We start from the raw sequence: 14,142 nt of genomic DNA, 5'->3' as shown, positions 1-14,142 counted from the left end.
GCACCACATTTTACTCTTACACCCAAAAGGTTTACTTTTTTTCTTCAAAAACACAACATATTGCATTCCCATGCCAGAGGAAATCATACCACTTCTGAGATGTACTGTTAAAAAGTGATACCAATTACATCTTTCTTTAAGAATAGAATTCCCCTGGCCCTGTAAGTATCAAAACTGCCATTTAAACCAGGAAGGGAACAGAATCGTACAACTGCTGGAAAACAGCAATCTGCTCTTTAAAAAGTATTCATGTAAAAGGGAGATTGTTAATTTAAACAAGACTCCTATCTGAATCTGATTTGTACTGCTCCTAAGAGTCTTTAACATTGGTAGGTAAATGATTTGTCTGGAGAAAGAAACTACTTTTCCTTGGCTCCTGAAAGCCTTCAACAGCTTCATGTATGTTACAGATTTTCCTCCGGAGTCAGGAACTTTGACAGTTCCATGGGCGGCTGCTCAAGTTTAACTATATTATTCAAAACATAAGAAGTTAACCCAGTGTAAAAGCCTAAAGGGACACACCTATATCCACCAAAGAGTGGCTTGATTTTTTTTAAGGTGACTGGGAACAGGTTTGCAAGAACAAAACTACTCTTAAGTGAAAAATGTTTGCCCATGTAAGGAGTTACACAGGTTTAACTACACGTGTAGTTACCCCTCACAATTAGCTCATGGTAATTTTAGTTGGTGTTAAAATTAGCATGCGCTTTAAGCAGGCACTGTGCCTGGCTGGCTCACCTGCTCTCAGAGGCAGAACAGGTGGCCCCAACTGGGCAGCCAAGAGCTGGCAGGGTCCCCTCTGGGTCCCTGCTGCCCTCCACCTCAGGTTAGGCTGAGGCTGTACCCCCATCCCCAGGGCCTCCCATCTGCCTCCCATCCCTCAGGGCTCCTCCTCCATGTCCCCTGGCTTACCTTCACTGCCCCCACTTGGCTGCCACCGCTGTCATCAGGCTGAGTCCAGCCCAGAGGTTGGTAGCAGCATCCAAGTAGGGAAGTTTTGCTTTCCTGCTTGCTCCCCAGAGGCAGCGCCAGCTGTTCAGGTGAGTCAGGAGCTGCCAGGAGGGCAATGAGTGGGGATCTGGAATCCCACTGCTGCCCCAGGCTGACAGGGGAAGGAGGTACCGTTCATTCCCTGCCAGCCTCGATCAGGCCTGTAGTTGACCACCTGCCCCCCAAAAGCCTGCTTACCACTCCTCACTGCAGCTCCTGGCTTACCTGTGGCTGACAGTGCTGTCCCACGGCAGCAAACAGGAAATGGGAATCTACCCACCACTGCTACTGCTCTCTGGGCTGGGCTCAGTCAGAAGAGTAGCACCCCAGTGGCAGCAGCTAGGCAAGTGGGTTCCCCTTCCCTGCTTGCTCCCCCAAGGACATCAGTGATAGCCACAAGTAAGCCAGGGGACACGGAGGGTGTGGGTAAGCCATAAGGGCCTGGGGGCAGCCTGGAATGGGAGCAGAAAGGAGGGGGGAATCTTACCTTTAGGTGCTCCCTCAGGTGCCCTGCTGTCATTGTGGGGAAGACAGAGGGTGCCTACAGATGTTAGGGCCCCACTTTAACTCATGGAGCTGGGGTAGCTGGGGGTGGCCTGTAAGGCAAGGGGTCTCAGTTCTATCCTGCCCCCCTATCAGCACTAGCCATTCAAAGCAGCCCGCAACTCTGTACTGCCACTCCCCTGCCCTACTGACAGCCCTGCCTTAATGCAAAAAATTAACCCTGGAGGGAATGCAAGTTACTGCTTTACAGTACCTTAATGTAATACCTCTTTTGACCAGGGTTAATTTAAGTGATCAGCCATTTTAAAAGCACTCTGCTGCAGTGTGTTAGGTCCCGGCCGTAGAGCAGTTTAAGGGGCCTGATTGCACAAAAAACGTAATTTGTGGGAGCATAGAGTGGCTGGGAGCAGTGCCTCCTTGGATGCTGAATGACCACTCCCAACTGGTTTTGCGCCCCTGGAGCAGCCATATGACTGCAGCATAAACTGCACAAAGCCAGTTAGTGACAAACCGTGATGGAAAAAGATTATCTCTAATTCGCTCAGAGGGCCCTTTGCTTGTGTTTTCCTGCCCTAATATGTAGACACTCCTGGTTAAAGGGCCATTTACACATATCTAAGTTACTGTGCAACAATATCCTAAATTAGTGCAAGTCTGTGCACAGACCAGACCCCAATAGCTTCCAATATTGCTGTCAGCTCTATGTGGACAACTTGTTATGGTATTTTGGCAAAGCTTTACCAAGACATGGGAATCCACATGCACTTGTTGGATTTCAGGGGTGGGGACCTGAGTAATCCATTTCTTGTGTTGCTAGTTCTTGCAGAATCAGCAAAGAAGAAGTGTTGAAGGGAGAATTAAAACCACAAAATTGTTCTGGGGTTGCTAACTTAAAGTTTGCTTGGACCCTCATGAAATCTAGCATTTCCCATACTAAAGGTTCAATAATTTACTTTAAGTCAGAGCTTGGAAGATTACCTCATCCTTCAGTCCAGACCATAATGTGCATTACTTTTGTAATAGCCATTTGTTAAAAACACAGTCTTTTCTGAACTGCCAGTTTTAGGTGACTGTTATTGATTTGGGTTGCAGTAGCATTCGGAGACCTCAGGGAATTAGCACCCCATTATACTAGGCAATGTATACATATGTATTAAGGCAGCAGGAGCAAGGCACAGGAAGATGGAAAATGTATAAAGGAAAATAAAAAAAGACAACAATAGATGACTGATAGGGACTGAAGACTGGCTCAAGTTTCCTAACAATTGAGATTTTTCTAACCAGCTTTATTCAGCATTCAAGAATATTCCACATCCTTCAAGAATTTCTCGCAGCCAATATAAAGCAGTTATTCTCAACAGGGTGCACTGAAATCCTTTCAAAAGATGCCACACAATATTCACACTGTTAGGTGTATGAACATGATTCACAAGATACCATAATTGCCGAGATTTCAAATAAATGCAGAGAATGCATAGTGTCAAAAAGATTTTGACCTGTTATGGGCTTTGAGTGCTTTGCAACAGGAGAATTGTTTTATTCTTTTTCTGAGGTCTAAAAAAGGGGTGAAAAGTAAGAGCTGACATTTCCAAGGGGCACCTTCAGATTAACCAGGGGTGCCTTGAGCCTAAGAAGGGTGATAATAACTGATGTACAATAAGCATTGCTTTCAGTCTGTCAAGGCTTAGACTCATCACTGCAAATAGAAACATAATTAAAAAATAAGAGAGCATATTCATATGTGCTGCTTCAGGAGGGATTATATTCTGGTTTACTTCCATTATCTTGCCAGTCATTTATAACCAGTGAACAAAGTACTAATTGACTAGTGTTAGGAATATGGTTCTGAAGAATATATTTGTTTCCCACCTGTTCCAATACGTAGGTCAGATATAATCATTCAACCTTTAGCAATGGATGTAAGCTACTGCTGTCCAAGTGTAAAGAGGCCTGTATCAATGTAACTTGGCAATTTTAAGTGCCACTCTTTTCCATTCAAGTAGATAGTTGCCCATCTTACTTAGCTATTAGCTTCCTGATATCTTGAAGCTAATATAGGTTTCTCATCCTTTTGAGCCTGTATTTGTTGTAGCAGAAAGTCAGAACCTTACAATAAATATCTTATCAAATAAGCTTCTGCCATTGGAAGCTTAGCTTGGAGAGAAACAGGACACACCGCTTTTAAATCTTGATCATGGTCTCCAATTAAACATTGTGAGAATATCTTAGAGGGCCTAATATGCAACTCACTAGTGGACCAGCAGTTGTAATTATACTTTACATCTCATACAACATTGTTGTTTTGAACAGCCCATTTTCTCTTTTATCTATTGTATAAACTGAAAAAAAGAAAGAGATGAACTTCACCGTTGATCAGAAAGTAGCAAACCAGCTAACTGGTTACTAGCATACCCTTCTTTTGTCTCTCCCAAGACTTTTAGTTGTTCAGTTGACAGTTTGGGGAAAGGATTTATTAATTTGGCTTGATTGCTAAGACCATGATTTCTAAACCATGCTTTATACAACAGAGATCCCTCCACAATGCTCTATCAGTGCTAGTCAGCAAAGACATGGCAGCCTCTTTTAAACAGTGGTGCTGTTTAATCAACATTTTTTGGTGAATACCTGAATTTCGAGGGTGTATGGATTTGTAGCAACTTGTATTTGCCTAGTGCGTGGGCAACACAGATACAGCCCATGGGTGAGATCCTACCCATGGATCCCTACCATCTGGACCATGATGCTGCTTGTGGGTCTCAAACTGATCTATATGCCGCACATGGGGCTGGATGTGGCAGGCAGGATGTGGTATGCAGGGCCAGTGTGGAGGGCCTGATGATTTTAACACACCTAGCCTAGTACCTGTCTTGCAGTGAGACTAGCTGACTGCGGTGAGCCGGGGTGCAACTATGAGTGCTTTGTTTCAGGTGGGCCTTGTCTACCTACCTGAGGTGTAAACCAGGAAGGCTCAGGCTTTATAAAAAGGCACTCCTTGCAAACAGAGGAGAAGCAAACAAAAGGCACTTGGAGGTTATGTTTTTCCTTCTCACAGCCCAGGTGTTTTCCAGGGACCAAGAAGGCACAAATGGAGACTGGATCAGTAGTTGTTACTTGCATGGGATGTGCTGTTTGTCCACTTCCCAGAGGACAAATATAACTTAATCTGCACCAAGTGCAGGCTAGTGTCCATCCTGGAGAAAAAGCACTTATTTGTCATCCATATATTTGTTGTCCTGTGAGGTGTGCTGTTTGCCTAGAGCCTATTTTCAAGATGTTACAAGATCTGGCAATCTGTTTATCTGTCCCTTGGACAACTACTTTTTTCTGCTTGTTCATGAAGGTACCAATACAGAATGCAAAAGGTAACCTAGTTATGGACGATACAGAAAAGGCTAAATTATTGAATGCCTTTTCTTTTTTTTACTTCAGCCTTCACAAATAAGGTCATCTACCAGATGGCAAGCGTAGCTGGCAGCAAAGATAGGGAAGGAGATGAATAGCTTAAGTAATGGCAGAACAGGTTAGGAATTACTTGATGCTTTCAAGTCAGCAGGGATAGCAAGCCGTGGCAATGTTTTTGGGCTGTATGCCAAAAAAACCTGCAACCTCAACTTGCAAGATATTTGCATAACAGGGGCTGAAAGTGGGGGAGGCACAAAGGGCCCAATCCTTGTTGTGGCAGCACAGCCCCAGCCCCTTCTCTGCCATTTGTTCCAAAGCACATGTGCACCTGCCACCAGCAGTGAGCCAGGCCAGGGCTCTGCAGACCCTGGTACAGCTGCTTGCAGCCTCCTGGCTGCCTGCCACAGCTGGCCTGGGCTCTGGGCAGGACCCTGCCATCTGTCATGGAGCCCGGGCTGCTGACAGCACACAGCAGTGAGGTCTGTGGAAGTCTGGTTTGGCTCATTACCAGCAGCAGGCACACACACGCCTCAAGGCAGACAGCAGGGAAGGGGTTGGGGCTGCACTGCCACAACAATGATTGGGCCCCTCACAGCTCCCTGCCATTTGCTCCAAGGCACACATGCCAAAAAAATGCCTTTTTGTGCCATGGGTGCCAGGGGCTGCCTAGCCTTGCCCTAGGGAAGTGAAGGAATTGGTGGAGGTAATTTCCAAGCCACTGGCTAGTCTCTCTGAGAACTTGTGGAGTTCAGGTGAGGTATTGGATGACTGGAAAAGGGCAAATGAAGTGCCCATCTTTAAGAAAGGGAAGGATGACCTGGGGAATTACAGACCAGTCAGCCTGGCCTCAATACCTACACAGATCATGAAGTAGGTCCTCAAGGAACTTACTGTGAAGCACTTGGAAAAAGAACAAGGTGATCAGGAATAGCCAACATGGATTCACCGATTGTAACTTGATTTCCTTCTATGATAAGGTGGCAGGCTTTCTGGATATGAGAAGAACAGTGGATGTGGTATACCTTGACTTCAGGAAGGCTTTTGACACCATCTCCCACAACATTTTTTTTAACAAGCTAAAAAATAAAAAGACAGACTAGACATAAATACTGTAAGGTGAATACACTGTTTGGATCACCAATTGCTCAATGTCTAGATGGGAGAAAGTATCAAGTGGGACCCCCAATGGGTCTGTCCTGGGACAGATATTGTTTAACATCTTCATTAACAATTTGGACAATAGGATTGAGTGCACACTTAGCAAATTTGTAGGTAACACCAAGTTGGGAGGAGATGGAGCTACTCTGGAGAGTAGGGCTAAGATCCGGGATGACCTGGAAAACTAGAGAAATCATTCAAAACAAAATCAGATGAAAGTCCTGCACTTGGAATGGAATAATTACATGTACAAATACAGACTGGGGAACTATTGGCTACACTGTGGTACTGCAGAGGCCCTGGGGGTTACAGTGGACCATCAACTGAGTACAAGTCAAAAGGACAAAAAAGCCTACAGCATACTAGCTTGAATTATCAGAAGTGTCACCACAAAAATCAAGGGAAGTGATTCCTCTGCTCTATTTGGTACTGCTGACCCTTACCTGGAGTACTGCATCCAATTTTGAGCCCCACACTTCAAGAAGGATGTGGAGAGATTGGGGGTGGCAGAAAAAAAGAGTCTACCAGAGAGCAACATAAATGGATTAGAGCCCATAACGTAAGTTATGAGTTAAGGCTGAAAGATCTAGGGGTACCTAGCCTGAAGAAAAGAAAACTTGGGTGTGTGGTGCGGGTGCAGTTATTAACAGTCTTCAAGGGCAGTTACAAAGGATGGAGACAGACTGAAAGGCCTCAAATTGCAGCAGAAGAAATATTGGTTGGAGACTGGGTGGTCAGGCATTGGGACAGGCTCCATGGAGAAATGGTAGAATCTCCACTCCTGAGACTTTTAACAGCAGGTTAGGCAGACACTTGACAGAAGGTTTAGTTGTGATTGATCCTGCCTTGAGAAAGGGTCTGGACTAGATGAAGTCTCTTCCAGCCTGAGTCTCTTAAGTAGGACAGAAGTGGAAGAAGTACAAAGATCATGCACAAATATGAGATGGTATTAATGGGAGGATTTTGCTGGAAGAATAACACAGCAAAACGTGAACTTTCAACTCAGCTATCCCAAACCTACATTGGCTCTGTGAATTGCCAGGAAGGAAAACATACTTCCAATAGTTAAAGTAGATCATGTGGAATACAAGGAGTCTCAGCAAGGTTTTATTCTGTTGCTACAGGTGTTTTCCAGAGTAAATTTTGATGAGCTATTCCAGATAGCTCTAATATATAACTAGATAGTATTCCATGACAAAAGTGATAGTTGAATTCATTCATTAAAAACAAATTAATCATTGTGTGAACTGCTGTCATTCTGAATATATGTTTAAATGAACCTATGAGTTTAAATGAACTGGACTCATCTCAGTTTTTGTTAGATAATGAGGCCAAAGCAAGTCTCCCTCATTCTTGTTCAAAAATAGGTGCTCCTTAAAAAGGATCCTTAAATGGATTTGAGAGATGGAATCTCTTAAGTGGATGGATGGACTCTGTTCCTCCCCTCCCCCCATCGTGTGTTCTGGTTTCAATAAAAGAGATGAAAAAGTTGTCACATTACAGTTGGCATGTTTATACATTATAATCTGCCGTCTAAGTCCATCAAACTCTCAGTCTTTCTGCAGGTTAGTCGGACACTAATAGTTGATCTGTGGACTGCAGAATTTTAAGACCAATTCTCTTACAAGGAAAACTGAAGCTACATTATTACAAACTGTCCTCAGTTTGATTCCATCCTTCCTGCTAACTTGTATCTTTAGGAGAAGGTACATTGGTATATATTTCTATAAAATTAGTATATTTCTATAAACTTGTAGTTTTTAAACAAGTTATGAAAAGGAATCCTTGTCCTTTTTAAAAACGGTATCTCTCACTCTCCTTTTGAGGCCATGGTATTAGTAATGTTTTCATAGCAATAAGATGTAACATTGAGGTGTCTCTCCAGTTCATGGGGTACCTCCTGTCACCCTATCATAGGGAACATGCCATCACCATGGCTATTTTCTCAGGGAACAGATTCTGGGGGAACTCCCTAACAATGAGCAGTTAACCAACAAAAAGTGACCTGGAGCAATCTCTACATCTCTAGTTGCTCCTTGCAGACACTTAACAAGAACCTAAATTCCAGGCAAGATCCTCAGAAGAAGCCACACATAAGTACATCATATTTGTAAGATTTTTAAAATAATTATTCTATATGTGGGATAATTATTTTATTGTATTAAGTTGAAAGTCTGACAGAAAACAAAGTCCAGAAAAGAGGAGAAAAACAAGTATTATTACATCAGCAGAGAAAAATAAGGAAACAGCAGAAGTCATAGCTGGGCATGTATCTTTAAATTTTGCACTTTGTGCATAGAATATCCCCTTTAGGATGATTTAACTTTAAATGACAGGGCATGAATACATACTGAAAATAGCTTTCCTCAGAACTTACAAAGAAAAGTTCCTGTTCAAGTTGTTCCAGTACACAGAAATTGTTCACGCCTTTTTTTCTTTATGCTGCATTATCCAAGCCATGTCACAGAATGTGTGCCATGTCCTGTGTTTCCATACAGGACAGGGTTGCTAACTCTGACTGAAGCTATTCAAGGAGACTTCCCCGCCCCCAACATGACATAGTGTCATTAATTGAATGCATTTTCTTAAAATATCCTATTAAAATCTCAGGGATTGCTTTCAGTAGTCACCGAGAGATCGATGGCTAGGAGTCTGTCAGAACTGGCAATGTGGGAGAGTTAGTAACCCTAACACAGGAAGAGTAAGAAACTATACTGATATACTGAAAGAAAGCTTCTAAAAATTGTGGCCATAATTGTGGCATAATTATATTTCAGCGTTAAAAAACTGAAACAAAACAAATGATCAAAGAAATCCTAATCACCACCACCAAAAACACAACTATTTCCCCCTATAGCAAGAACAGGTATGTATCCTTTTATGGTTTTAGTGGCTAATGTGGCATAGTCAGCATACTTCATTATACCCCCAGATTGTTTTCAAAGGGTTAAACTCTGGCTACGTCCATCGCTTGCCCTTAGGGAATGTGCAATCTTTCCTAAATAAAGTGACTACAACTGTACTGCAGGGTAGGGAAGTCCTTGCTAGAGGTCCTTCATTTCAGCTGCTCCTCTCTGCAGGTTCAGCCTAGGAAGTCTCAACTCTGCTCACCACCTTAAATGTGACTCACAACTCCCTTCTAAGTGCATTTAAACTTACTTGACCTCAAGTACAAGTTAGAACAACAGGGGCATGAACAGTCAGAGCTTAACCCCCAAAAGCCACAAGCCAGGGGTTCAGGAATAGACAGTCAGGGGTCAGAAGCAGGGGTCCAGACTGGAGCAAGGTGTCAGCAGTAATGAAGGAGGGATCCAAGCTGGTATCAGAAATGGTAAGTCAGAAGCCCAAAACTAAACAAAGAAGCTTCTGTTCTGTTGAGTAGCCTGCTAAGTACTGTAAGAGCTGCTGCTTTTAAGCAGACAACCATGCCCATGCAGGCAATTGGGGCCACTTGGAAGTAACTGGGCCACAGGCAGTCACACCCACTCAAACAACCAAGGCCAGCTGGAAGCTAATTAGCCAGCCTGGTTCCCTGACTTCAGACACTTGGCTTAGATTGTGATGACCTCTTCCCTGGACTTCATGAAGGTTGCTCAGAACCTGAAAGGTGTTCTCTTATTTCTCTGGACTACAGAAGTTGAGCAAATAAAATGATCTCACTTCACAGATGGAAAAAAAAACTATCACATTTCATCTGCAAGGTGTTTTGACATAGTCATTCCATATTTGGTAAAAAGGCACTGGTAAAGCCCGAGTGCAAATAAGACTATTTTCAAGAACTACAAGTACGTGTTCTGAGATTATTCAGTATTGAATTAAAAGTGTTTTTCTATGATTCTATCAGACTAGCTCTCTGAGTTTCAACTGCAACTTGTAAAATTTACTGAACATATTCTTTATTGCCTTTTATGATCCTTATGTGGCCATAAGTATCTGGTGAAAATGAAAAGAGAATCAGATTCAGAAAAATGTAATTTCATTCACTTCAGTGAAGTTACTCCTCAGATACACCTGCATAAGGAAAGTCAGATTAATGATTTTGGGATGCTTTATAAGAGATCTGGTGCACTTGCACATTCAGTAGTGCTCTTCCACCAGTCCACTAACAATACAAGTAGGATGATTACGCTCATTCCTGTAGATTTGTATCTGCTACCTGGAGAACTCAGGAGCCCTCTGAGGACTCAGGGGGACTTGCACACCACTTGAAGAATACCAACTCTTAAGGAGTTTACTCTGGCATCATTAGTATACATAGGGTAAGGTTTGCCACATCCCTGCAACATCAGTCAGTTCTCTACTCCCACCCATCCAAAAGAGAGCTTTGAAGAAAAAGAAAAGGTGCATTAAGATGGAGGGAAAACTGACTGTATCACAGTTTAAAATAACATGGATATGCTTTTAAACTTCTTTCCAAATACTAGAAAGGCAGGAAGTTAAATTAAGGGTAAGCACCCACCAAAAGAAACTGACCACCAAACCCCACACTTGTCCACAAATATAGAAAGACTGATTTATAAGTCCTACTGACAGAAGTATTAAGAGAATGAGAAAAGGGAAGAACCAATAATGTGTGCGATCATGGCCATCTTTTCCATCTCTGACTCAACCCCACCACTAAAGGAAACTGAAGACTTTATTTCCTTCCATGTTCAGACAGGACAGGGACAACCATGTAGATGGAAACCTCAGAGACTACTATTGATATATAAGGATATACCTCAGAAGGTATAACCATAACTATGTTAAATTAGCAAGAGTCTGCTACAAACATCCCAACACTGTTTATATAATAAGAAACAGATATTAAATCTCCTTGCTAACGTAAGAACATTTAAGGAGGCACCAAGATGCCTGGTATGATATCTTGGGCATGCAGTAAAATAAGTTCTACATATGATATTGTCTTATCAGATGCCTGACATATTTTGTTGCATTTTAATCTACCGTTTATCTACAGCTGTGTTTTCCTATCTTCTGGCATCTCACACTTATGTTCAGCCCTCTAAGTCAGGCAAGCTTTTTCAGATTCATTTTATTATGCCCTTTCTTGTTCTTTATTAGTGAGCTAAGAAAATGATTGAAAAGCTACAAAAACGCCCGAGTTGCATTTCTGAACTTGCAAAATCTGGTTTTGTTTTTCCATTGGCATAATGCGTTCAAACCATTTTACAGAAATGCAAAAATATTTGGCTCTCACCTGTTAATTTCTAGGAAAAACGAATATTCTGAAAAGCTGCATTACTGGGTAAAAGCATGATCTTGGTTAACCACAAGCCTGCTTAACAGGCTGCATATGAGTGTGGAGCTCCAACAACTGTAGTTGAGTGTCAAATCAGGTCCTAAGAGACCCAAGCTATTGTTCTCCTTGACTGCTGGCATCTAAAAGCCAAAATATGTATCGAACAAAGAAAGAACAAACAATAGCTTCACTATATGCTCCCCACAGTTGTACCGAAGCTATCGTTTGTTCTTCTTCCTACGTTGGGTACATATTTTGGCTTCAGCTGCAGAAGTCAAGGAGAAGAATAGTTTCAGACTCCAGGATCTGACCTGAAGCTGTGCTAAAGCTACGTAGGGCAATAAGCAGCTATGGGGATTAAAGGAATGCAGAAATCAGCTCGGTATTAAGAAAGGCAACATTTGCATTATACTGCTGATTACACCAAGCGTCACTCAGCTGCCACTGGGATGGCAGCAGCAACAAGAACCTAGGGGACAACTAAGCAGGTTGGTTTCATGGGAAAAAAACAAGTTTCTAATTGCTCTGCTGGTTGTCTTCCAGTGGCACCACTATGTTCCTCCGGGTTGCTACAGTACCCAGGGGTGCCTTCAGATCCTTTCAAAAGCAATGTGAGCCCTGTTAGGGTGAGACCCCCCCCCAGTGGCAAGAAAACTAGAGATTTTTAAGGCTTGGCTAAACAAAGCCTCGGCTGGGATGATCTAGTTAGGGATGGTCCTGCTTTGAACAGGCAGTTGTACTACATCAGTGTTTCGCAACTCATGGGTTGCAACTCAAAAGCAGGTTGCAAGAATATATGAAAGGATCATGAACAAACTTAAAAAATGGATTGACTAACTTAAAAAATGGATTCTCCTTTAAAGGAGAAAAAATGTGGGAAACCATGGCTTTTCTCTTGCAGGCTGGCAGAGTCCTAGCCTGTAAGGGGCTGCTTGGGGCTCTCCATGCCTGGCATACACCCACCCCCTGCCCCACACACTGGAGGGCTGGGGCCTGGAACAGGAGCAGTGGCTCGGGAGCAAGCAGCATTGGGTCAGGACTGTCCATTAACGTTTACAAATGGGTCCCGATACAAAAAAGGTTGAGAACTACTGCACTAGATGACCTGCTGAGGTACGTTCCAACCCTCACGTTCTAGGAATCCGATGATTTCAGAGAAGGAGTTTAAGTTAGCGAAAAATGCTCTCAGGAGCAGGGCAGTAAAGCACTGGAAAAAGAGAGACTGTTTTCAGTGGTAGCAGGTGACAGAGGTGGTACAGTCACCCACCCCCACAATTTTCAAAAAGCATCTTGCCACTCACCATGTTGGGGTCATCTGACCCCAGCAGTCTTTCCTGCCTAAATGCAGGGGGGCTGAACCTGATAATCTTGTAAGGTCCCTTCCCAGCCCCAGCATCTATAAAACAAGAAGTAACGATCTCAAGCTGCAGCAAGGGGAGTTGAGGTTGGATATTAGGAAAAACTTTCTCCCTAGGAGGGTGGTGAAACACAGGAACCAACACTTCCCACTCAGGCAATGGGCGGACGGGGGGGGGGGAACACCAGTGCCCCCGCCGGCAGTTGGGGGGGGGGACTTGCAGGGGAGTGGTGCAATCAGCCAGGGGAGACCCAGGGGGCACCCGGGGAAGGGGGAGAGCATGTGCCCCACTTGAGTAAGCCGGTGCCAGTTCCGCATCCCAGAGAGGTGGCAGACTCCCCATCCTTGGAGGCCAGCTATGACAAAGCTTTGTCTGGGATGACTTCGTTAGGGATGGTCCTGCTTGGAGCAGGGGGCTGCACTAAATGACCTGCACAGGTCCCTTCCCACCCTCCTTTTCCCCTAGGACTCTGGAGCAGCAGCTGCCTGGAGGCAGAAGTGCCATGAACCGAGAAAGCAAACGAGAGCGTGAGCACAAGCAAACAAGCAGTTACCCCTCCCACTCCAGGACCCTGGGGCTGCGCGGGGCGAGGAGGCGGCAGGGGTCCCGCTGCCCGCCAGCTGTCCCGCGCTCCCTGCCCGAGCAGAGGGAGGCGAAGAGCGGGACTCTCCCGGCCCGTGTACGGCCCCGCGGCCGGAGGGGTCCCAGCAAGGCCCCCAGGAGGGAAGGAAGCGCCGCCACTTACAGCTAAGAGCCCCCAGGGCGCCGAGCAGGAGCAGGAGACAGGGGCGACTCGCCATCTTCCCGGCTACAGCCGCTCTGCGGCCGCGGGGCGCTGCTAATGAGGCGGCGGCTGCCCCGGGCTCGGGCTCCCGCGCGGCGGGACCCCCCGCCTCAGCCCCGGGAAAGGCAGCCGCGGGCAGCGTCCGGCGCGGCGCCGGGGGCGGGGGACGAGACAAAGGAGCGGCCCCTGCTTCTCGGGGCGGCGCTGCTCGGCGCCTCCCGTGGCCTCCGGCCAGCCCCAGAGGTGGGGTGGGCGCCACTAGCTGTGAGCAGAGCCCCTCTCCCTCCCCCCAGCCAGCCCTGCCGGGCGAGGGGCTCTGCGGAGAGGGGAGCGCTTGTTATCAGGCCAACTAACTGGGGGGAGCTCTTTTGCCAGCTTCGAGGCATTAGCACCCTTTTTCAGACAGTAGGTATACCCTGCTAGTGTCCTGTGAACGAGGAGCCTCCGATAATAAAAATAAAAATCCCTAATTTGGGGTTAAAAAAGGTAAGCCAAACTCCACATTTTTCCATGATCAAAATGAACTGCCACTAATATACATATACTAATACATAGATTCCTACATTCACAGACATTAGGGCTGGAAGGGACCTCGGGAAATCATCAAATCCAACCCCCTGCCCCAGGGGCAGGAAGTCAGCTGGGATCATAAGATCCCAGCAAGAAAAACATCCAGATGTCTCTTAAAGGGTTCTGAGTAGGTG

General features: G+C 45.0%; 1 protein-coding gene across 3 annotated transcripts in view; it reads right to left on the bottom strand.

Moving 5' to 3' along the window:
• Window positions 1–13,603, bottom strand: part of JAM2 (junctional adhesion molecule 2) — a 50,448-nt gene extending 36,845 nt beyond the window's left edge. For 2 of the 3 annotated variants that reach the window (XM_019528771.1, XM_019528772.1), the window contains exon 1: window positions 13,400–13,601. In XM_019528771.1, coding sequence (XP_019384316.1) covers window positions 13,400–13,454 — 55 coding nt within the window. In that variant the 5' untranslated portion in view covers window positions 13,455–13,601. Of the gene's footprint in view, window positions 1–13,399 lie in introns of all 3 variants that reach the window. The other variant, XM_019528773.1, reaches the window with a different exon arrangement.
• Window positions 13,604–14,142: the final 539 nt, after the last annotated feature.

Source organism: Crocodylus porosus, unplaced genomic scaffold (genome assembly GCF_001723895.1).
Source record: "Crocodylus porosus isolate Cpor-Errol unplaced genomic scaffold, CroPor_comp1, whole genome shotgun sequence".
Classification (NCBI taxonomy): domain Eukaryota; kingdom Metazoa; phylum Chordata; order Crocodylia; family Crocodylidae; genus Crocodylus; species Crocodylus porosus.
Note: the sequence above shows the minus strand (reverse complement) of the source record. Positions and strands in the feature narration are given on the sequence as shown.